This window comes from Oryzias melastigma, linkage group LG9, assembly GCF_002922805.2.
Source record: "Oryzias melastigma strain HK-1 linkage group LG9, ASM292280v2, whole genome shotgun sequence".
Taxonomy (NCBI): domain Eukaryota; kingdom Metazoa; phylum Chordata; class Actinopteri; order Beloniformes; family Adrianichthyidae; genus Oryzias; species Oryzias melastigma.
The window spans coordinates 4,104,682-4,129,679 of record NC_050520.1 but is presented as its reverse complement, the minus strand read 5'-3'; the positions used below and the strand labels follow the sequence as shown (position 1 = coordinate 4,129,679).

The following is a 24,998-nucleotide window of genomic DNA, read 5'->3' as shown; positions in this document are numbered from 1 at the left end:
GTCACATGCAAAGAAGTCAGTTTTTATTAAAAAGTGGTATGTGATTGATGAATAATGTAAGTATTGGCATTCAGATTACCACCAAACAATGTTGAAGGTCTCTCAAAAACCTACAGTCACATCAGAGATTAAACCTCCTCTTCCTCAGTGAGGATATTTTTATATTTGTCTCCATCTAGTGGTAGAAATTAAAAGTCACAATTTACCTTTTTACTATTTCTGTTCTGCATTGTTTCTGCAGACACCAGTAAAGTTCAGGTGCAGTTCTCTTTTGTATTTTGTTTCTATTTAATCTTAATTTTTAGTCAGCGTACTATTTTTCTGTAATTTAATTACCAAGATTTAAGTCATTAATTTTTATTTTAAGATCCCTCTGTTCCAGCTTTCAGTTCCATAAAATTACAAGCATTATAGTTGCCACATGTTTCTGTCACGACAAAAAAGTCCAACTCTACATTTAACAAATCTAGAGCCACTATTTGCACCTAATATTGCACCTATATACTATTATTGCACTTAATAAACACAAATATTCTTCTTGTTAATATAAAGCCTAAAAATATAGACTCTTGTTAGGTTGTTTTCCAACTCTTTTAGTGCTACATGACAGAGTTGAAACTGGTGAAATTTTATTGAAAAACCGTTGAACTTATAAACCAATGGAAATACTGATGAAATAGTTTAAATATTGTTGGAAAAACAATTGAAATATGGTTTAATATGATTGAAATACTATTGTAAAACAGTTAAAGTACTGCTAATACAGCTAAATTTCCATCTTCTTATTAGACTCTATGACTGACACATTGAAAAACTGCTGAAAATATATCAAAATAATTGATAAAAACAATTTTAAAATGTTCAAAAACAGACACAAATGTTGGAAAAACAATTGAAGCAATGTAGAAACTGTTGAAATGTTAAAAAACAACTAAAGTACTACGGAATTGGTAAAATACTGTTAAAAAAACGATTGAAATGTTAGAAACAATTGAAATACAGTCGAAAAGCAGTTTAAGTACTGCTGAAACTATGGAAATACTGTGAATGTTGTTGAAATAATGTTGACATTAGTTGTGGTACTGTTTAATGTGGAAAAGTTATTGAAGTGAAAATTTAAACCATTGAAATATCGTTGATAAATTTGAAATGCTGTAGAAACAAATGAAATACAGTTAAAAACTGAACAATATTTTAGTGTTTCAGATGTTAAAATATTTTTTAATTAATCTAAATGTTTTAACAACACATTACTAAGTACAGTTAATTGATGCCTGTTAAATCTTTCTTTCTAATCAGCTCGATGGCATCACTCCCGAACAGGTCCAGATTCAATTGAAACTCTAATTCCCACAATGCACCAGCACTCGTACAGTTGCGGGTCAGAGTTCAAACGTTACAGTAAAAATAGGATATTCGCTGGTTGTTGCCTGTGTGCTTAGCGGCAAAAAACAAACCACTTGGCGGCCCCGGAGCTTGTCGCTCGGTTGTCACGCCGCCGACCACCAGCCCGAGAGCCCGAAGATGACCGTCAGCTGATCGGTGCGGGCTCCTGTTCGGTTGTCGGTGGATTTACCGACGGCGGCTAGCTGGGGGCTCGCGCTAGCAGGCTAGCAAGCTAGCGGGCTAGCGGCTAGGGGACGAGGGGAGCAAACGGCCCCCGCCGCTCGTCACGTCACCGGAGCCCGGACACCGCAGCAGCTATGTTCGTCCAGGAGGAGAAGATATTCGCGGGGAAGGTGTTGAAAATCCACATCTGCACCATGGACGGCGCGGAGTGGCTGGAGGAAGTGACGGAGGACACCACGGTGGAGAAACTGAAGGAGAAGTGCTTGAAACATGTAGGTTTGGGGGTTGTTTGTCACAGTGTTGGGTCCTGTCACGGCTCTGCCGGAGCTGGAGCCGGGCTTTGCTCTTTGCCCCGTGTGTAAACTGTCTCCAGCTTTGTATTTATAGTAACTGGGTAGACTCTGCTATTTATAATTGAAGAGGCTGGCAGCTTCTCTGCAGCGTCTCCGCAGCTCCAGCCGCTAAACTGTCCTTTTCTGTCCTGCTCTATTATTACACTGCTCACCTCTCCTCTCCTTCTATGGCCTTCAGTGTGAACACAAGTGGAGACTATTGCTTCTATTTCACTTGTATTCTTATTTATCTGGATTGACGCCTTTTGGTTTCCCATCAAACTTTATTTGCTTATAAGATTGAAGGAAATATGAAAGAAAGTTTCATTTAATACCTTTAAATTCACACAATGAACAAAAAGTAGTTTTTTTTAAAATCAATTTAATCTGTTTCTAAAAATCTGGACTCTTAAGTTTTAGATTTATATGATATTAAATTAAACAGTAATTTCCGGGGAAAGTTTATTTATCAAGGGGACAATTTTTGGAATATTTTCATCTGTTTATAAAGTTTTAAAGTTTGAAGTTAAATTTTATCAATGCATCAAATGGATGAGAGTAAAACGGTATTTAGAAAATATCAGAAAAATACAGAACCAACCACAATCAGCAGGTAATGTTTATCCCGGTAACCACGGTAACGGCAGCATCACTGCTGGAAGAGTTCAGTATCGATTTACTTTAAGAAAAACTTCATCACAGCATCAAGAGAAGTTTCAGAAAAGATAAAACGGATAGTAGAAATATTACAAAATCCAAGCTTTAGTAATCTAACATCTATACAAGGAAAACAGACAAATACAGGAAAGTGATTTCACTGTCAGGGCACTCATTCACTCAGAACCAGCCGGAACATTTTCCTTTAGATGTTTTTTACCAAATGTTGAAATTTAACTCTTTCATCCCCTAATTTATTTCCAACTATATAAAATAATATTTTCTGTGTTTTTTCCTTCCAAGGTGATGCTAAATTAAGTGGCGTCCTGCATTTGTTGGTATGTTGCGAATTAGCCACATAAAATCATGGGATATTAAAAAAATAAAACTTTTTATCGCTGATCTGGGATGAAATGATGATTCTGTTTGGACCAAAGAGAAGATTTTGAAATGATTAGTTTAATTCTATGGGGCAATCTTAATATTTCTAATAGAGAGGATGTTTTTATTGTTGGCTTTCTTTGAGCTTTATGTGGTTATTATTAGTTGTCTGAGAAATTAATTGAGCAAATTTTTTATTTAAGAAAACATTTTTATTTCTCTTTTTTTCTCTTTTATTTCTCTATTTTTCTCTTTTTTTTCTTGCCAAAATGACAAAACAACAGTCTTTGCAGATGAATGTTGCTTGAAAGATTATTCTCTACAGAAACAAACGTCTTCATTTCAACTTCTGTGAAACGGGAATTTTCCAACCTTGTTAGCCTTAAATTAAAAACCAAAAACAGAGATAAAAAAATCAAACAAGTTTAAAAAAACTGCTATTTTTTTAAGATTAAGGGAGTTCCTTGTATTTTCATGAATAATGTGGTAGACAAAGATAAAATTTAATCATTAGAAAATACCTAAATACATGCTATAGAAATGACTCGGGCTTCCCTTTGTTTAAACTATGATATGCAGTGATTTGATATAAAAATGCTTTTAATTTGTAAAGCCCAATGAGGCAAATTCTTTTGTGATTTTGGGCTATATAAATAAAATTGAATTGAATTGAATTTGTAAAAAAGAGTCAACATTTGCCTGGAGTGGATTTCCTCCACAGAATCAGAAAACCTTTATTGACACCATCCATATGAACAATGAGACAAAAGATGTCATCAAATCTGTGCAAAAACTATATATACATAATGTAAACATGTAGGTTAGATGGACACAATATGTTAAAGACAATAATTAAGTAAAAATGTATGTTACAGATAAGAAATTAAGAAAATAAAAGATGTTATTGTCAATGTAACAAAAAGATTAGAAATGCAACACCAAAAAAGTAAAATAAAATATGTAGAAATGAAATAAGAAAACACACACATACATATACATTGGTATATGTGTACGCCAGCAACAAATTAAAATGATTTAAGCTTAAGAATATATTTGAAATATTTGAATTTAAGATGGTATTTGTTGTCTTAAAGAGGCTAATTTTAAATCTGTTTTTTTTTAGTCTGGTTTAAGGGGGTGGCAGGGGGGGGGGGTTGCTTAGATTTTTTGATTGTCTTTTTATCAGCTTTTATCAATACTTTGAAAAGATTCCCGTGCTCCATTCTGATCACCAATCCTAACAGATCAGAGGATTCTGGGATGTCAAAAGTAAATCCTCTTTTTAGTGTGGAGTTACTACAGTGTTGTTGTTTCCTGTTAGTTTCTTCATTCTTCTGTTTTGTGTTGACGCTGCAGTACGTTCATGGAAGTCTAGAAGACCCCAAAACTCTCACCCATCACAAGCTGATCCATGCTGCTACAGAGCGAGTCCTGACGGACGCTAAGACGGTCGCAGACGAAAACCTCAAAGACAAAGGTACGCAGGTGTGTTTGTGACAGCCTCCCATCTGCAAACCTCAACTCATTCTTTGGGTTTACTCTGTAGAGGTTCTGCTGCTCATAAAGAAAAGACCGCCCCCGACGCCTCCAAAGACGGCAGACGTTGGTTCAGATGAAAAGGTAATAAAAATGAAGTTAAATGGCAAACTTTCCCCTTTTACAGCTTTTTATTAGCAGCTTTTCATTCTTCATTTCACAGAAGAAACAAGATACCAAAGCTCCAGACAAAGACGCCATCCTGAAAGCCACCGCCAGCTTACCCACACGGCACACCGACCGCACTGTAACGCAGCACAACATCAGAGACGTGAGCAGACGCGTTCCTGCTCCTCGTCCTCCAGGCTCGGAGCTGTCCTCCTTATGTTTCTACCTTTCTCCACAGTTTCAAACGGAGCTGAGGAAAATCCTGGTTTCTCTCATTGAAGTGGCTCAGAAGCTTCTCGCCTTGAACCCGGACGCCGTGGAGCTCTTCAAGAAGGCCAATGGTGAGATGGTGACTTCCTGTTACGCCTACATGCTAGAGAATGTAGGATTTCAATTTGCTTCAGACAGAAAATGATTTTTAAAGAGTTATCACTGGCAAATTTAGAGTAAAAAACATTTGAGTTTGTTTATGAAGTTAAAAGCTGCTCAGGGATTTTTAGAAAACATCTCCTGAACTTCTGTGTTTTCAGTATCTCAGCGATGCAGTCTGAGTAGCATTAGTTTGTTTTAGGCAATAAATAAGAAAAAGAACAAATAAATACATAGATATAACAAACCTAGTTAAGTTATTAATGTATAAATGGATTGAGAATCACCACAGAGACAATGCTATCATGTCCTCATATTTGGTTAAAGCTAATTTTACAACCAACTTTTCTGTTTTGAAAAACTATTCTCATAAAACTCTGTTCCCTTCCTGTATTACGGTTCATCTTTCATCTTTTTTTTGGAGGAAATTTGCGTCTTTTTCATTTTTGTTCCAAACAGCAAGCTGTATTCTGTGTCCTGACTGGCTGTAGAGCCTGTCAATCAATCTCCTCTGTGTCATATCTCCCAACCTTCAGCTCTGAAAGAGTCTTTTGAGTTGATTTCTCACCGACTACAACCCAGCAGGAGCCACAACGTCTTCCTTCACCCTTTAAGAAAATAAGACACTGATCTGTGTTTCTGCTATTGTTAGTATTATGATAAACAAACTGTTGTTCATTTTGCAAGAACAAAACATAAACATTACATAAAAAAACTTTTGAGAGTTCCTTTCAAAATAAGACACCCTGTCACATCTGATCATCTCAGTGCAGCAAATGTAATGTCAGCAGTGGTTAAATGAAAATAGTTCATTTACAGTTGTTGGTGCATCAGATTTAAATATAACAAAATCTGAGCTACAGAATGAAGTGCTTATTGACGGACATTGATTCTCTGTTGTGCAGGACGTACAAAAATTCGTCAAAATGTTGTTTATCTGTTGTCCTTCAACTTCAACTTCCTTCAAATGAGTGAAAGTTTGAGTTAGTTTACTTTTTTTTATGGTTACTACTTTATCTCTTCTTAGTTTACAGTTACTTTTAGAAACTTTTTATTTTTATTCAATAAAAGAGCCCCTCATGGCTCCGGAGCCACAGGTTGCTGACCTCTGAACTAAACTAGTTTAATCTTTGATTGTGATCAGATCTTTGTTTTCTGGGCTTAATTTTCTATGAAGATTTGAACTTTAAGAGTTTAAACGAAAGAGAAAAGTGTAGAAATGTTTACGTCTGTCTGAGAAAGAATTAAATGAGTTTTCCTGTCTTGAAACATTTCAAATAACTGTAAAAATCAAAGCTAAGTCCTTCCTATTGTGAGTTATTTTTAGAGGGGAACTCCTGTGATAAAGGAGGGAAGACTGGAGGATTCGCTCTTTTGAACATCAGTCTGACGGTTCCTTCAGCAGTTTTTATTTTTACTCCTCATTCATCACTTTAAGTCACAAATGTACCTCGTTCAGTTTTTCACTGGAGTATAAAAAGCTTCCTAAAAGTGGTGTTTCTGCGTCACAGCGATGCTGGATGAAGACGAGGAGGACCGCGTGGATGAAGCGGCGCTGCAGCAGCTCACTGAGATGGGTTTCCCCGAGAGCCGAGCCATCAAAGCTCTGAGACTAAACCAGTAAACCTTTTTATGAACGAACTTCCACATACGTTCCTGTGGTGTGGCTGGACTACACCTCCCAGCATGCACTGGGCCTGATTTTCTCTGCATGTTTGTCTTTGGTTCAGCATGTCAGTGACTCAGGCCATGGAGTGGCTCATTGAGCATGTAGACGACCCGTCCGTGGACGCGCCGCTGCCAGGACAGGAGTCGTCCGGGGCGACGGGAGCTGCCACGGTGGCTGCATCAGGAGCGGCGACTGGAGCGGCCGCCGCCACGCCGGGGCTCTCGGCGTCGGCCTCTTCCCCCTGCTGTAACCTCCTTCGCAGCCAGTCCAGCTCGGACGAGAGCAGCAGGCAGGATGAACTCACAGAGATCTTTAAGAGGATCCGCAGGAAAAGAGAGTTCAGACCAGATTCACGGGTACGAGGCGTTCTGCTGTCGAACAACTGGAGTTTTCTTCCAGGATCTTTGTTTTTACTTGTAGTCCACTCAGCTTGGATTTATTATCCCATTCATGCAGCTGTGTTTTCCCTCAGGCTGTCATTGCTCTGATGGAAATGGGCTTCGGTGAGAAGGAGGTGATTGATGCTCTGAGGGTCAATAACAACCAGCAGGATGCTGCAGTACGTGCACACACACATGCACAACACTGGAGTCTGCACTGCTCCAGCTCCTCCACCCTCACTGCTTCTTATGCATAAATCTGATCGACTGAGTAGGAAAGTGAAGTAGTATCTCTGTTAAACAGATGATCTTTTCTCTGTGTTTGAAAGAAATAATGGGTTATTTTTTAGAAAGAAAAGTGTTTCGACAAAAGATCAAAGTTCTGCTTCCAGATGAAAAGTTTGATATTTTCAGATTTGTGAAAAGTCTTTTATATAGTCTTATGTATTTCCTGATGTATACTGACCTGTTTGATTGTAAGCACACTTTACCCCCTGCAGTGTGAGTGGCTGCTGGGGGACCGGAAACCGTCTCCTGAAGATCTGGACAAAGGCATCGACACCAACAGCCCTCTGTTCCAGGCCATCCTGGAAAACCCCGTCGTCCAGCTGGGCTTAACCAACCCCAAAACCTTGCTAGGTACCATCCCATGTGATTTTTAGGGTTTTCTGTGTTTGCCAAAGTTTTTCTTCAAATCATTTTTTTTAATTAGCTAGCTTAGCGTTAGCGTTCTTTGTGCAACTAAGAATTTCTGATCGGCTTCAGATTAAACTATTTAGGGAGGTTTTTGTGTACAAGCACATGTTTATTGAAACATTCTGGAAGACTATACCAGAAAATACCTTTTTAGTTTAAATAAAGAATCTTTTTTTTTCTTTATTATATAGAAAATAAAATAAAACTGTTTATGTGCGTTCATGGTGACGAAAGGTTCAGTTCTGGTTATTATGAATGTTGGGGAAAAAAGTAAAAGACAAATCTTTATAATGGTGTAATCTACTGCAATTATTCCAATCAGGCAAAACGATCTTGTTTGCTTTCTAAAGGTCTTTTAAGGAGACGCGTAGGTTGGATCAGCTACAGGGGGGCAAGGGTGACCGCTGCCCCCCCCAGCAAAATGATCTGCCCCATTTTTTGAATCAATATTAGTATCATAATTGACAAATGTTAAGCAATTATGTACACTGCTCAGCATAAATGAGTACACCCCTCTACATTTTCCAGTAAACCTTTAGTGTTCTTACAGAATCAACCTTTTCTATAAGATACATGAAATTCTCATGTTTTGGAGTTCAATAAGTGTACAATAAAACTCATCCTTGTGGAAAGAATGGAAATTGTTATCTTGTTTATTAAGCTACTGATTAAATTGGTATTTTTTAAAGAGAGTGTACTCATTTATGCTGAGGAATGTATATATTTAACAGCTATATATATTGTTTATATTGCAAAACCGTTCCAAGTGTTTTATTAATTATGATTTTGCTGTTTTTAGCCAAAATCAAAAAGCCTGTTTTGCTTTTTGAAGACCTTTTTTTTTGCAGCTCATTAGAAATATGATTCAGGTTTGTGGGCGGGGCTGTTTGCTCCACCCATATCCCCATCAAGCCTTTGTTTACACTCTCTCACGCTAGTTTACAGCTTCTCTTAACCCCAACATTAGCATAGCAAAACAACCATGAGAATATCAGAGCCATCGGCCGTTCAGTTTAGAGCCAGATTCCAACTCAGAGGAAAATTAAGATGCTAATAGATCTATTTGTCTGCAAGTGGATGCTTCAGATGTGGAGCGTAAAAATAGGTTTTGGCCCCGCCCATTTCAGTAGCCATGTACTCTGAGGATTTCCTCAGCATCCAGTTTTCCTTTGCTCCCGTTTTGAATTAAGAAATACTCACAAACGCAGTTTCAGTGGTAAATTCTTTGATATAAGTCCTCTAGCATGAGAAAAATCCTGCAACATGTTCAGAACACACAAAAAAAATCATTGGAGTGGGTCTTTAAGAATTTCAAAAATAACAAAATATTTTTAATATTCAATATTTTAAAATTAAGCAATAATAATATAAAAATGTTTGAATGTTTTTTTTATTAGCGGCCTTCCAATGTACTGTTCTCATTTGCTATCTTTCCAAAGTCTTCTGCCCCCCACCCCACCCATATGACATGTTCTAGCTCCGCCCCTGACCAGAACCTTTGATTGTATGTGAGAATTGGACCGAGTCAGTGTGACATCACTCGGGAAATAGTTTGCTTCCAAAATGAAGTCAATTCAGTTGCCATTTTTCTGCAGTACAGACACCGCCATGTTGGAGCCAGATGTTGTCAGTAAGCAGTGATTCATCGTTTCTATGGTAACCACTCTCACCTATCAGAAGATTGGAAGAAAGCAAAGTACCAGAGCAAGAACGGTTTTCCTGACAAGTAATAGCTGTTTCTATAGAAGCCTATGGGATCTTAGGTTCTTTGAGCCAGCAGGAACTTCCTGTTTGGGGGGCGGAGTCACTCAGTCCCTCATATACAGTCAAAGATCAGAACAATCAATAGATAACGAGAGAAACTGAGGACGTTTTCATATTTTACAGCTTTTGAAGACATGCTGGAAAACCCACTGAACAGCACCCAGTGGATGAACGACCCGGAGACCGGCCCCGTCATGCTCCAGATATCCAGAATCTTCCAGACACTCAATCGCACATAGAGCCGCCCGGTGGGACTGTGTGTGTGTGATTACACTGGGATGCTGTATGCGTGTGTGTTTGTGTGTGTGTGTGTGTGTGTGTGGCAGAGACACAAATATACTTTTTCTTTTTGGCCTTGTGAAGAAAATGAGGAGAGTCCAAGTATGAGTTCAGATGTTACACTATTTATTAAACTAAAATAAAAAAACACCTCTACAAAACAGATGTTAGCTTTATTGTTATATGCTTACAATCCAGATTGCCAGTTTGACATTTTATGGTAACAGTTTCTAGGTATGATGGACAAGACTTGTTTTTATATCAGTTCATGTAAAAATGACGACAGCAATCAGTTTAATGTTTACACTCTAAAGACGACCCGTTTTGTATGATTGAATTCAGTTTCCTGCTTTTGTCTGCCTCTTGATTTGAATCAAGGGGGAATGTGGGAAGACTTCTTCCATCATCAGAGGGTTTTATTTAGTCCTCCTCATCAGAGTGGCTTACGTTAGAGTGGATTTATCTCAGACTTTTACACCCATCAGGTCATTATTACCCATCAGCCTCTCAAACATTTTCCATTCTTGGCCTTTTAGCAGAAAGTCGACTCTAAAGCGTTTCTCCGTTCAGACGACCTCAGACCCGTATGTTCTTCATCGGCGTGTTTTTGAAGGTCACCTGGTTGCTCGCCGCAGCACTAAAGTTGGCTTGAGAGGTTAAAGTCCCACTCTGATCCTCTTTTGATATATTTTCAAAGCTTTTAACTATGATTATGCTGCTTTTAGCCAAAATCAACAAAAACTTTCTGTTTTCTAGGACATTGTTTCTACAGAACAGCAGGAAGTTATTAGAAATTTGCCTCTGAGTTGTGTGTGGAACCGTTGTTACACAGCAACCCCGCCCCCCTTCCCGTTGCTGGGAGCTTGGATATATTCTATCACAAATAAGCTCTTTTTCCATCCGCATTTCTTTCATCTGTTCCTGGTTCACAACAATTTGACGTATACAATTCTCAGAAATTAAATTTTGAGCTTAATTTTTGTCCTCCATCAGAAAAATGTCACAAAAACAAGTTAAAAATAGCAAAAGACAATTTTCATCAGAGTGGCTCTTTAAACAAATGGAAAAATAATGAGCTTTTTTACTAATTTGAATGATCATGTTTGGTTTATGCTGCTAATGTTCAAGAATTTACACAAACAACCAGTGGATATTTTCTTTTCTTTTTTCTTTTCTTTAAACCTGTCAAACCAAAACAAAATGTCACTCTTTAATCTGCTGTTTTCACTGCATATCCACCCAATGAAAAAAAGGATTTCTGTGCAATAGAAAGGACTTCTGTAAAGTCGTATATCTAAGACGTGTGAACTGAAATGAGTAGTGTGTTATACGATATTAGCTTTGCATCGGCCACTCCAGCTGCAAGACAGAGAACTTTGCCTCTGCTAGAACCAAGAATTAAAAACAAAAAAAGAAGTGGAGAGTGGCATGTTTTACCAAGCTTCTGAGTGTTTTTATTCTCTATTTAAAGGTAGTATTGATGTGACTTTCTGCTCAGGGAGGCCCAGATTGTTGTTATGGTAAACCCTGCTCAGCTCATTTGGAACTAAACTGTGTAGAACTTTTGCTTATAAATAAGAGGCGCCACAAGATCTGGTTTCACAAATGCAATATTTGAAATATTTCAATGTTTTTAGAGTGAATAATCTGTTTAAGCAATGTCTTATTACAATATTTATATTCAAGCCAAACTAGTAACTTGGTCTTATTTATAGCATTTTTAACCAGTCTTGAAGCTGATCAACAAATGTGAAGAAAATAAAGGGTTCAAAATGTTTTTACAAAACCTGGACTGCTGGATTACAGTGGGATTTAAGGCGGTGCAGCAGCTTGGAACGAGGAGGAACTTCAGAAGCCTGTCTGCACTTCAGTGGGTCTACACTGAAATATTTTGAATGAAGCATCTGAAGATTGTACATGCACACAAATGCAGGCGTCTTTCATAACAGCCAGCAGAAACCGAAACAATGAACTGGAATCCTGAAAGACGCTGAAGATGCTGGAGTCACTGGTTGTTGTTGTTTTTTTACTCCGCTGTCATGCAGGACTTTCCCACATCAACAACCTATGCAATATTTACTTACTGTCTCCTCCAAACGCCTCATGGCTGCTGGCATCCAAGTCCATCTCACATTAAATCTGTTTTTTCGTGGCTGTATTTTATTGATTCTATTTCAGGGTTGATTCAGGGATCAAGCTCAATCAAATCTAAGAATATGTAAGGGTTAGCCACCAATTTTTAAAGTAAAACATTTTAATCACCTTAGGAATGAATGCATTTAAAACAGGGAGACATTCAAAAATTATTAAACCTTTTCTCTTCCAGTGTAAATATGCATTTTCCTTAGAAAAATGTAACTTCAAAAAAATTCATATTTGCTTAAAAATACTTTCTGACTTTTAGCCCAAGTACTGAGTAAAAAGAAAATCTTAAAAATGTGCCAAGTTATAATTTTCTACTAACTTTTCCTGTATTGGATGTACTTAATGAAGTAGTGAAAAAACTCAAAAAGTTCATAATTCTATGATTTTAGTAAAATAGACTCCTGGTTTCACCCCAAAAGGCTCTTCTAGTATGTTAAAATGTTGGAGCATAAAAAGGAAATAGCATTTATCAAGTTTTTTTTCTAATAAAAGTCACTGTACTTGTATATTTCTTCTATTTCTCTGAAATTTACATTTTTTTTTATAATTAAAAAGTTTAAAGCCACACATTATTGAATTTCCCCGAGGATTTCCAAAGGGGTTAATAAAGTATTTTCTATTTTCTATTCCATTAGATTGTCATCCATTCTTTAACGTGACTAAATGGAGAAAATTGAATGAAAAGTTATATAGTTTACCACTAGGTGGCGCTGTCCGCCAAGTTTACAAATGTAGGCTTTACTAAACATTTTACAGTAAAATTCTAAAAATAAAAAAAAAATCAGGACTTATAACTGGAGAAAAAGATTAAAATGAAATACATTTTTTTAATTACAATATTTTTAATGAATTAAAAGAAGCAAAAACGGGGTTTTAATCTTAGTAAAACACAAATATGGAGAACTAATGTATTAGATATGTATAAAAATATATAATTTAAATTTTGATAAAGAAAGGAAACATGATCACAGAAGTAATTCGGGTTTCCATTGTTGTTGCTTCTGTTACTATAAACAATATGGAAGGCAATCACGCATGCGCGCTGGGCAAGACTGGATCGAAATTACATTTCTATTGGCAAAGCGCGAACACACTCCCTGCGCGCGCGGCGGACTCCGAGTCCCAAATGAAAATGTTCATCATATGTTTACCATGACGCGGCTAATACAGAGATAGAGGTTTTTGTTTCCCAAACGGAGGATTTTCCCATGTTTTCCAGCGAGAGCCCTCCTCTTTCTGGCTCTACCTGAGGGCGCCGCCGAGCGGTTGTCACGCAGGCCGCGATTCGGGTTCTGCTACTGGGAGGAGACGGGGCAGATTCGCCGTCTTGCTAGCGTTATTAGCGGACTATGATGCGTGGCTGGGGTATTTTCTACGCTGCGGGGCTCTACTCATCAAGGCAGGTCCTTGGATAATTGACCCATCCCGGCAAGAAAGAAGGGGACTCGGAACCGCAGCGCACCTTTCAAGGTAATGCCTTGCGGGCTAGCTAACGTCATTCGCGGGTCCAATGGATGCAGCGGAGCGCCTGGACAGCTAGCAAGCTAACGGTTAGCTGGCGTTGGTTGACCGCTGCCTCACTGGAACCAGTCGCAGCCAAACGGACTATTTACAATGGAAAGATGGTAGAAAATCACCTGCTTTTTCAAAAATAGTTTTTAAAAAATTAAAATGATTTCTTTTTTTCATCCATTGAACACTCAGCTTGACCATCAAACCACATTCAGGCCTTAATTAGAGCCATCATAATAAAGCTTAAACAGATTTATTTCATGTTTTAAATCAGTTTTAAAATCCACTAATCATAGTTGGTGTTCTTGTTGCCTAGTGTGGAAAGGACAAACACTGTCTCATTGAAGATTTTAATAATTAGAAACTATTTGAATTTAGACAATAAAATTCTAATGACAACATGATTCCGCAAATAAGCTGTTTGGAAACAATGTTGTAAATGGTTTTTTTGACCATAACTCTTGAGTAAATATTTAATATCTAAATTACAAAGAACTGTTCATCAAAGGGAAATGCTAATAAAGAAAATCCTACAGGTTGTCATGATGATGTGAAATAAATCAGGGTATCAAATCTCCACTTGCACTTCTATACACTTTTAGTTTTTGTTTGTCGCCTACATTATGTTTGTACATATAGTTGACTAGATTATTTTTTTGTTTGTGGCCATCAAATAGGAAAATGAGTAAAATTTCATCTCACTTTCTACCATTTTTGCTGCGTTGTTCATTGTGAACGGTTCTCATGTTTGTATCTGGGACACCCCTTTAGAACACAATAGCTTTTCTCTGTCTCACTGTGAACACCATGTGCTGCAACCAACTGTGTCCACCCTGCCATTAGGCATTTAACATAATTACTGTAATATGTGTGCAAAGATGCCACTTGTTTGGAGCACTGTAATAGAACGCTGTGCTAAGCTAAAGTCAGGTTCACAGGGGGGTTCTCTGTTTTCTATCAATAATTATTTTCATACTAAGGTGAAAAGCTTCTTTAAGATTATGAAATATGTTTCTCTTTAAGGATGGATGTTGACTTGTGTGCTGGTGGGGACGGTACCAGGAGAAAAGCGGAGCTTCCTGGGGCTGCAGAAGGCACGATGGATGTCGTCCCGTTGGAGATGTACGACTCCGCCAGGGCTAAAATAGCTGCCAACCTACGGTGGCTGTTTGCCAAAGCCTTCGGTATTGGTAAGTTACAATTCTGTCTTTTTCATCCTTTGGAAATGCTAATCAAGTTTTCTGTCTCATGTTTGTTGGCACTTCTGTTGGTAATATCTGTGTTTTAGATGGCTTTTAAGCTAAATCTGTATTTATTATACAGGTTTATTTCAAGAAAACAACCTTTTTCAGTTGAGAAATGATTATTTTAACATATTTACAGCATGCAAAGAGAACAGAAGCAAATAAATACACTATTAGAGCCAATATTAAGTAACATGTTAAAGATTAGACTATTTTTTATTGGTAAATCAATTTTTTTCTAATGAAAACTTGTGACACTAAGTGTATGTATCAGTTCTTTTGCATTTCTTTGTGTTGTAAGAAAGTTATTCTTTTCAAATGTGAGATCTACAAACATATAAAAAAATAACTATTATTTGAAATTACATAAGGGAATGCTCGACATCCATGCAGAATCCTTAAAGGAGGTGAAAGGCGGAGCTTTATCACTCAGTCCTCTCAACAACATTTACATTTATAGAAGTCATATCCGTCTGTACAACTATACAGCGGTGTAGTCTTTACTTATGACCCATATACCAGGAATCAAATCCTTAGTTATCTTTTTTGCCTCATCAGAGTTTGGTGCAGCTTTTATTGATGAGGACCTGAATCTTTTATTTTTTAATTGATTTTTAGCTTCGTGTGCGACTTCATATGATGGGATTTTTGAACATATGTGGTGTTCATCTAGTATTTACAAAATCTTTAACACAACTGGTCATGTTTGCTGCTGTAAATTCTTCAGCTTCTTATATTTTCATGCCGGTATGCAATCATGCATCTGCCATGATTGATCCATTTAACGTAGACTTAGAGGGTGAACAGGCAACATTTGGTCGACTGTTCCGAATAAAAATTCTGATCTCTGCTAAAATGCATGTTCTGTTCAGAGTGCATCAGAGCTTTTATTGTAACTTAACCTTTTTGGACAAATTTCCTTTTCTGAGTTTGTCTTTTCTACGTTTTATGGTATTTTTGTAGTAGTTTTGGTCAAGTACTACGAGCATATTACATAAAACTTTGAGTCACAGACAGACTTAGACATGCACAGAAAGAGACTGTATTTGACATATGGATATTTGAGAGGATTTTTTTTTCCGGAGAATAAAATGAAATCCCTCTTAAGAGTTTGAATTTCACTGTTATTCCACCTTTAGTGTTTGACCACATTTTTCACTTGGTACTGCAGTGTTAGGTTTTTTTTTTTTTTTTTTTTACTATGTTTGGAATAAAAAGTAATTTTGAAATGTTTTATGTCCCACAAACTTGTTCAGACTTTTCTGAAGATTCAATGGCATACAGGACCAGTTCAGGGGTCTGCAACCTCTGGCTTTATCCCCTTTATTGTGGCTCTTTAGCTTTAACGACAAATACTAACAACTGAATAAATAAGAGATTAGTTTGTTAAGTTTCGTCATTTCTGTTTACATGTCAAACATCTAAGAAAAAAAAGTTTAATTTACAGTCAGAAATTCTGTAGAAATGTTCTTTAAATTTGGAACTTGAAAGTTAATTCCTGCAACAATAAGACATCTGACAACTCTGAGCTCATTTAGTAAACAGATACAATCGTGGCTTTAGACGATCGAAACTGCCTCCACAGCTCTGTATAAATTGTTTTTTGTTTGTTTTGTCATTTATTTATTTTTTTGCTACGTTTTTATTTTCCTGTCGCATCTGTTTACCTATTTTATTTTTTGTTTGCTTTTTCTTCTAGTTTTTTTCTTAATACTTCCTTCTACGTTTGATGAATTTGCTGTTGTGTTTTTCTATTGACATCTGTTGTTTCTGTTTCTGCTGTCTGACTTCTTTTTCCTTTCTGTAACGATTTAACTTGTTCTTTTACTAGAGATCATCAAACTTTTTTATAGGGACGAAGATGAAAATTAGCCTAAAAGGCTATAATCTTATATATTTGCATTTTTGAATGTTTTATTAATATATGCTGTCCCTGTCTTAAATAAACAATCAATTAAAGAATCAATTTTATATTTGTTATTTTATAGTTAGTCAAATAAAAGTCTCTAGAAGTTATTCTATTTTGGTAAATTACACTAAATTGGTTCAAGTTTTGAACAAATGTGATTTTAAATGATTTAGAGTTGTGAGTTTTCAATAAAAGCTCAGGTTATTCTAAAGATTTTGCTCTTTTTTAATAAATAGATTCTACTAATATGTTTATTTTTTAGATTATAAGTAAAAAAGCACACCAAAATCCTAATTATAAAAAAGATCATGCTTAAATGTCTTGCATTTTTAATGTGTGAAAAGCTGTTGCAGAAGGATCTTTTTTGACACAGACTGGGTTTTATTTTGAAAGGAACTAGTGTACGCTGCTTTCAAAAGTAAAATGAGGTACAACTGATATATATAGAAACATACAGACACTGTTGTAATTTAATTATTGTAATATTTATAAACAAAATTTATAAATAAATGCTCAATTACTAAAAAAGCATAAATATTGTGCATTTTTAAATAATGAAATAGTCCTTTGTGGCTCTCTGTGGGTCCTGGTCTGTTAGAAACTACACTAAATGGCTGTTTTAGCGTCAAAGGTTGCACACCCCTGGATTAGTTGGTTCAGATAAGTCAGTAATCTTTTTCTTTATTTAACCTCTACACCCTTTAGCATTTTTGCAAGCAATTAATCTTCTGGAAAAAGAGATTTAGTAACACTTAGCATTGCTGGAATGTTTATTGATAAAAAGCTGCTTTGTGTTTGCTTGTTGTCTGCTGAGTTTTTCAGCTAAACCTGCTTAAGCTTCCTTCATGGTTTAAGCGTTTACAAACTGTAGAAAGTTCCCTGTAGTGAAAGGATTCCTTAAAGCAAAGGTCTGCAGCTTTGGTCTCGTCTTTGTCTTCTTCCCTCCAATCATTGATCAGAACACGTGGAGATGACATGCTTGAGCGCTTCGTTCTTTGCTGCACGTGGTCACAGACCTGATGGACCCTCCCATGCTTCTGCAGATGATGACATTTGTGTCTAACAGGCCTCGCAGCAATTAAATGATTGAATTCTCCATTACTCTGTTGTTTTCTTAGGACTCAGTAATACAGGCTTAGTAATAAGTCGTGGATTTCATGTCTGTTGCGTCACTCATGGCTCTGTTTGAAATGATTACTCGTTACTTCTGTGATTTTTATCAGATACAATTCATTTTTTATGGTTTTGCATGTTTGTGGTCAACACATAAACCGTCCTTAAACATGTTATAGTTTCACTGAAGTTTATATGCTTTTCCTTGTTCACGAGAGAGCTTTGATCTCCTCTGACTTTGTACGTCTCTGTGCTTCAACATTCAAAGGAATTTCCTTCTTCCTTTGGAGACTTCAGGCATTTACTTGATCATACTGCTGTCTGTCAATACAGGCTAACTAGGCTGCAGCACACAAGGAAATTCTGTCTATTTGGGAGGGGGTTAGGCCTCTCTGAGGAATGGAAACTGACAGACGTAAAGGGAGGCGGCTCTCAGGTGCAGCTGCAGTCATTGGTCCCCATGGGGGCTCCATGAATTACTACCATTTTATTCCCCCCCTTGGATCAGTTGGTGTCTGCTGCAGAGCTGATTGGGTTTGGCTGCTCTTTGACTTATGATATTCTGATCCTAAACGAACCCTGTGATGATTGTGGAGGTTTGCACGGATTCAGACGTATTCTCTGAGTCATCATTAGACTCTTCTTTATTGTCAGGTTTGTGGTTTTGCAGACACCCTCTTGTTCTGCTGGTGACACAGCTGCTCCCAGCTTAGTGATGAGAGTTTGAACCTGTCATGATGGCAGACGCACTGCTGACGCGTCTCTGTGTGCGGATCGCAGTACAGAATCGGTCACGGTCGGCTGACTTTGTCCTAGTCCATCCTGGCTCTGTTTTCCTGATCCTCCCCATCTCTGGGTTGCATGAAGGTTTGTGCGTGTCGCCGTGGTTGCTGCCACATCACATTACTGTCTAGAATGAAGTCAAACATGGAAATGTGCCATGCCGAGACCTCTTTGTTTTCTCTTTTTTCCTTGTGCTCCTGTTCTCTCAGAATGACCCAAAGTGTTGGTTATTTTGTGATCTAGATTCATGGAGATGTACAGCAAAATTCTCTGCTTCCTTTGTGTGCAAACATCAACATGAAGGCCAGGTCACATGAGCATCTGCAGCTCGAAGCTTTTTAGTTTATTAAAATGTTAAACAATGCATTCCTATGCATCTATTACACAAAAAACTGCATATTTGTCAGTTTTTGCAGAGTAAATGTATTGTTTAACCTACTTGTCTTGACTAAACGTATTTACGAGTGCTAGTTAAAGTTATCCTAAAAACATGGGATTTGAAAGGAGTTATAAACTGCACCTCTTTTTCAGCGCTCTTTTTTTTTTTTTTTTTTTCAAAAGTGCAGCTAGCGCTCAACCTGCTAATCCCAGTTCTACATCCCTCTTCTCTAGCAGATTAAACACTGCTCTTCATCCAACCTGCTCTGTCTAGTGTTAGTTTTTCAGCAGCACAGTTGTTGATATATTTAATAGGTTATGGATTTTGTTTGTGCACCATGACGTCAGCAGCTTCGACTTTTGCCCATATTTGGCCGTCCCCTCTGGCTTGGGGAATTACTTCAACATCCAAAGGAACAAAGCCCACCCTGCCGGTCCTGTTCAGTTTTTGTGGCTCTAGTGTGGTTCAGTCGGTGTTGGCAAACTTCATACCAACACCTGAAGAACCTCCTCTCTACCTTTTGCTTCGTGGCATTCCTGCAGCCTGTTGACTGAGAAAGAAGTTAAACCTGTCACAGTCTGAGCATTACCTTCTAAATCTGCTTGACAGACTTCACAAATATTCTTGGCTTCATATTCAGGATCATGTTTTGTTCACGTTAAAGCTTCATGTCCACAGGAATGGCTTTAACACCACGATCTGATATCAAGATATTCCTCTTGAATATTTGCCAGTACTGTGCTGGAACCAGAATTTTTCTTTCTTAAACTAAGAACAATGCCCGCAGTGTGATTCAGACGGTGCAACTCTGCTGCTTCTATTGTGTAAAAAGTCATTGCACGTCATGACATTATGTTTCATTCACACCAAACATGTTTAGTCTGTCAAATTCACGTCCACCGCCTCTCTTTTGATGGGTCAAACTTCCTGCTGTCGCTTGTCCAAAAATGTGATCATAAATTTGGTGTTCCTGATGCGTGTGGGCGGAGCTACCGTCAAAATCTTCAGCCTCTTTGCTACATGGGAGGATTGACTGTATATCTCATGTACAGTTTATGCATGCAGACACGGATGATGTTGAAAGATCGGGTTTATTTGTTTGAAGAACTCTCCAAAAGCATCAGTAATCACCTCTCCATGTTGTGTTCGAATTCCCTCCATAATCCCTAACTACTAAAAAACTATATAGTGCAGGACAATCTAGAGCTCTAGACACGATGTTCACTGTTTTTCTTTTGTTTTTCTAATCACCGGATATAACGTCACCGATTTCATAAAGTGAAAATTGAATAAAAACGAACATTTCATGGTTGTTTATGATTCCACTGTGTTCTGATGGTGAAAATTAAATTAACAATATTAGAAGGCCTTTTTATAATCTCATCTTTAAAAATAAGAAGAATGTCATAAAGTTCAGGAGGAGAATGATCAGATTTCCTCCATGTTAGCTTTCCCTCCATCCGCTGATTACATCATCAACACGTCACAGGCCAAATCTGTGTTTCTGATTGGTTGACGTAATGCGTAGTTTCGCCAAAGTTCACACATTTGAACTCTGAAACATTGTGCTACGACGCCAGAAACACATTGCTGCCAGACTGCCTCACCGCGCCCGACGCTCCGGAGCTCTGATCATTGAGTTAACTCTGAAACAGGAACCACTTGCATTGCGTTTATACAGTTAGTTATCATTTTCACTGCTTTTTCCACCTTTAACATTCAGCTGTTTTGTTCTCATCCTCCTGAGCGGCCAGTATTGATCCTTTACTGAAACCAATCAACGTATAGGTGCGTGCTGGTCTTTCAGTGCCTCATAATGAACTCGTGTCTCCATCACAGACCACATTCCAGAGGACTTGAGGGACCCCTTCTACACAGACCAGTACGAGCAGGAACACATCAAACCTCCCGTCATCCGGCTGCTGCTGTCCTGCGAGCTCTACTGCCGTGTCTGCGCCCTCATCCTCAAGACGGAGCAGGCCGCCTCTCTACAGTCCCACCTGTCCGTCATCCAGGCTCTGTCCAGGAAGGGCATTTATGTGGTCGAGAGCGACGATACGCCCGTTACAGAGGAGGACCTGGCCAGCATGCCCATCAAAATGGTGAGTGGAGATGGAACAACCAAGAGTGCGCCCTGACGGTTGTGTTTATTTCATGGGTTGTGGTGCAGATATCAAATAAGTTCAGACGTGCTGTCTGCCTCCTGCATTACCTGTAACCTCACCTGCTTGATCCATAACCGCAGGAACACGTTGTCATGATTGTCGTTAGTCTGAGCAACACGATTGTTGATGCGCTGAGAAGTTCCTGAGTGATTTGAAATGACATGGAGGAATGTTGTTGAAACGTGGAGTCTGTCTCGTACGACTCACAGAGTTTGTCTTTGGTTTGGTGGAGCAGACAAACTGCAGCTTTATCACTTCTAGTCAAATAAAAGCAGAAGTTTGACTATCACACTGAGGTCTGAGATTTGAAGATGGATGACTGCGAGGGCTGTAACGAGTATCCAAGTACTCGGGTACTGCTTTGGAGTACGAATATTTGTGACATCCAAATTGCTGTTTCGTGATCTTTATAAATATAATAGAGTGAAATAAAAATACATTCAGGAACAATGTATTTATTGCTCTGAAATGCAGAATAATGATGGATTTTAAGTTTATAAAGTAAAACAAAGTCAAAAGCGCAGTGCTATTGTCACCGGAAGGAAAACAAATCTTCATGTTGGTGAAGCTTCCTGTTTTCAAAATAAAACTAGCGAGAGCTTTTTTTTTTTTTCCATTCAAAAAATGAGACTGAAGTTCCGCTCACTAACGTAAGTTCTACAAAAAAAAGAATAAGCTTTACCACCGGAGCTGTAGCTCCAGTGTTTACATTCTTTTGGTTATTTTAACTCTTCAACAGTAATTCAGGTAACTCCAGCGGATTCTGAAGCGGAGAAACACAGCCTGGCGTTGATATGCAGCTGCACAGCTGAAGTGTGGATGTAATCAACCTGAATCTGCTGATTCTGTCGTGGAAAAAAGCAACTTTTTATACCAGATTTGCACCAAAATGTAATGCTTAGAACGTAAAGCGATGCAGAACGTTGAGGATGGAAAAACTTAAGTGAACATTTTCACGATTTGCTGTTAAATGATCAAAAGCAACAATGATGTTTATGCTTTTTTGTTGTTTTGTTTTTTTTTTGTTTGTTACTGATGAACTTAACAAGAAGATTGACAAAAAAACTTGTTCAAACACCATCTTTCTATCTAAATCTTTGTGTTTTTATCAGTTTTGTTGATTTTGATCTCCTGTACTAAATAAAAGTGTAAATGATGGTGATTTAGTACATATAATTTCAATTTTCATACATCCAGTAAAAAGTTACACAGGTAGAGACAAACTTTCCATTAAATAGTGAGAAACCTGGTTTGATTCGTGAATCCCCAAGGATCTCCGTGACAACTTGAAATAAAAGCTGCTCTTCCTCAACCATTTATAGAATTTCTACCAACAGATTCTGAAGTGGAGAAAAGCACTTTATGGTGGCAAAGTGTTGCATATCTGTACTACAAATATGGTTTATCTCAGCTTTAGAATCTTCTGAATTTTAGGGAACTGTCTCAAATGGTTACAGAATTATGGCAGTGGAAAGACCATTTATGCTCCAGAGTTAACAGATTCAAGCACAAGTGATTTATCTCCTCATCCAGCTCTGCAGAAGCCTGATAATCATCAAAGGCAGGTGTGTTTTGAGAAGGTCGGATGAAAAAGAACGACGTTCCCTGAGGACCAGGGTTGGGAAACACCAGTTTAGGAGACGTTTTCCATTGGCTGAAAACTGTGGTCACATGACTGTGAGTGTCTAAGAGACAGTTTTTCCACATAAAACCTCCTCAAAGCATTTAGATCTGGTTGGTGGTTACAAGTTAATTTAATTACAAACAAGTGGGCAGCTATGTGAGTGTCTTTAAAACCACAACGTTGTATTTAAAGCAATAAAAAATACATTTACAAAAAACTCTATCAAACCTAACTTGGGTTTAGGTTTATAAAAAAAGTTTGGGGTGTAATAATTAATTTTATTAAGGATTTGATTCATATTGTAGTTTGTGGTTGACCGTATGATTCATGATCGCTCTAATGTGACTGTAAATGGTGGATCATTTCTTGCTGTCATCACGTGTGTTGTTCGCTGTGATCATACTTGGTCGTTTTACGTTATGGTAAAATAAACATACCATGATCAGACTTTCCATGTCACGATGACATCCTGTTTCCAAGTCTCTAAGATCACATCACACTGGACAGGATAAACATCAACCACCTCGCTCGTGCTCTGCCATCTCCTTCCTGCCCTGTCGCTGCCATGGTAACCAGCTGTAGGGTTGAAAAGGTCTCTGGTCCGCAGACGGGTTAGGAAGTGATGTTAGTCTGCTCCGGCATGGAGTCTGTCAAAATAATCCACAGACAGACACAAAGCCCAGTGAGGGATGGAAAATCCTGAGCGGGACACGGCTCGCCGGTGATGAACTGCTGGATCCCTCCTCCCCGTTTGCTGACTTGGCATGTGGTTTCCATAGCAACCTGCATTTCCTTTTTCATTTAATTTGTAAAGGACAGAGATGCTTGCAGACGATCCCTCCTCCTGACTTGTTTTAGGGCAGCAGCTGGGTCTTTATAAACCTTGAAAAGTGAACTATTCTCTGGGGTTCAGCCCAAACCTATTGATGTGAAGGCGTAAGCGCCGTTTGTGGATGAATCGCAGAGCTTGGGGCAGGCTGGTCTTCATGGGTTTGCTTGCTGCTCTGATGAAAGGCAGGGTGTTGGGGGAGAAAACACAGCACATCAGGCCATTGTTGTCTTTGTGTATTTATTGATTTATTCCCTTCTACAATCTGATTACCCTCCGTTACTCTAACATTTCACGTTATTTTGCTCTGCATACTTATCATTGCTATGCATATTTATCAGATACAAATCTTTCTTTTGTATTTGTCTGGTGTTGGAGTCTGTCATGCTGCATTTTTTTAGTTTTTAAATTGTTGTAGATCCACATCATTCCTTTCAGGACTAGAACGTTGCTGTATTTACAGGGCAGAAATCTTCTATATTCTAAAGTTTAAAAACTAAAGTTTTATTCTTCCACAAACAGCAGTTTATTTAGAGATATTTATTTTATTCAGCTACTCCAAAACTGAACAGGAAACCCTTGTGAGGCCAGACTATAAATATTATTTTAGAAGTGATGATGACAAAATTTCAGGAGTAACGGTAACTCAGGAAAAATGTGACTTCCTGTGTATTTGTCTCCTCTTCCTGTGTGCTTTTATCTCATTTAACTTAAGGGAACATTTATTTTTAAAGTGTTTTCTCTTTCTTGTGTACACTCAGCCTTGTGGAGAAACCTCAACACGTCTCATTCATTACAGTAATGAGTTTAATCTCTGTGTACTTCCATCACCAATTGGATTAGGTCAGCAGTGTGTTGCACAATGATCAGAACCAAACAACAGGGAGATTTATTTTTTTCTTTTTATGGGTGCAGAAAAATAAACTTTTAAAGGTTATTTGAGCAAAAACATGAATCAAGTTTGAATCCATTTTATGTGTTTGCTTTTTGAACTGTGTGTCTGATTTTGGAGCCTGACCTGACTGTCAGGAATCTGCGTTTGGACTGGTAACCCAGACACCCCGAACAGAACCTTTGATTGCATTACATCATACTGCGCTGCTTTAGCAGAGCAGCTGAATTCCAATGACTGATAGTTTTTAAGATGTATAACAAACCAGGGTTTTCCTTCACCTGTAACAAAATGTCCTAACTTACCATCATAACAAACCCCTTCAAGCCTGTTGTGTAGGAAAACGTCTCATTGGAAGGAAACATGATTGAATAAATATGCATAAATGTATTTTTTCATTTTAATTTTTGGTTTTATGCACTTATATGGGGATTGATTAGTACAGGTGCTGTAAGTTTATTAAGGTTATTATTTATTTATTTTTGGTGATGATGGCCTGAATATGCTTGGACTTTTGGTATTGATTAATGTTTTTTTCCTGATGATTATCGTCTGAGTATATTTAGATTTTTGGTACTGATTCATATTAATGATTTGTCTGTGGATGTTTGAAATTTGATTACATCTTAATAACCTGAATCTATGATTGTATATAAATATTTG

At 37.9% G+C, this 24,998-nt stretch overlaps 2 protein-coding genes across 4 annotated transcripts in view; both read left to right on the top strand.

Annotated features, from left to right (window-relative positions):
- Positions 1-1,363: 1,363 nt before the first annotated feature.
- ubac1 (UBA domain containing 1) lies at positions 1,364-9,863 on the top strand. The gene is made up of 10 exons (XM_024274685.2): positions 1,364-1,841; positions 4,296-4,416; positions 4,486-4,559; positions 4,639-4,746; positions 4,822-4,924; positions 6,464-6,572; positions 6,683-6,977; positions 7,094-7,180; positions 7,502-7,640; positions 9,585-9,863. Exons 1-10 carry the CDS (start codon positions 1,704-1,706, stop codon positions 9,698-9,700), a joined length of 1,290 nt encoding a protein of 429 aa, XP_024130453.1. The 5' UTR covers positions 1,364-1,703; the 3' UTR covers positions 9,701-9,863.
- A 2,137-nt stretch (positions 9,864-12,000) lies between these two features.
- Positions 12,001-24,998, top strand: part of camsap1b (calmodulin regulated spectrin-associated protein 1b) — a 30,993-nt gene continuing 17,995 nt past the window's right edge. For 2 of the 3 annotated variants that reach the window (XM_024274680.2, XM_024274679.2), the window contains exons 1-3: positions 12,003-13,355; positions 14,421-14,587; positions 20,665-20,927. In XM_024274680.2, coding sequence (XP_024130448.1) covers positions 14,422-14,587; positions 20,665-20,927 — 429 coding nt within the window. In that variant the 5' untranslated portion in view covers positions 12,003-13,355; position 14,421. Of the gene's footprint in view, positions 13,356-14,420; positions 14,588-20,664; positions 20,928-24,998 lie in introns of all 3 variants that reach the window. The other variant, XM_024274678.2, reaches the window with a different exon arrangement.

Excerpts from the sequence above, each read along its gene's own strand:
- ubac1 (XM_024274685.2), top strand. The coding sequence starts at position 1,704 with ATGTTCGTCCAGGAGGAGAAGATATTCGCGGGGAAGGTGTTGAAAATC. Across the intron at positions 1,842-4,295 it reads AGGAGAAGTGCTTGAAACAT|TACGTTCATGGAAGTCTAGA; the intron begins GTAGGTTTGGGG and ends TTGACGCTGCAG. Across the intron at positions 6,573-6,682 it reads AAAGCTCTGAGACTAAACCA|CATGTCAGTGACTCAGGCCA; the intron begins GTAAACCTTTTT and ends TCTTTGGTTCAG.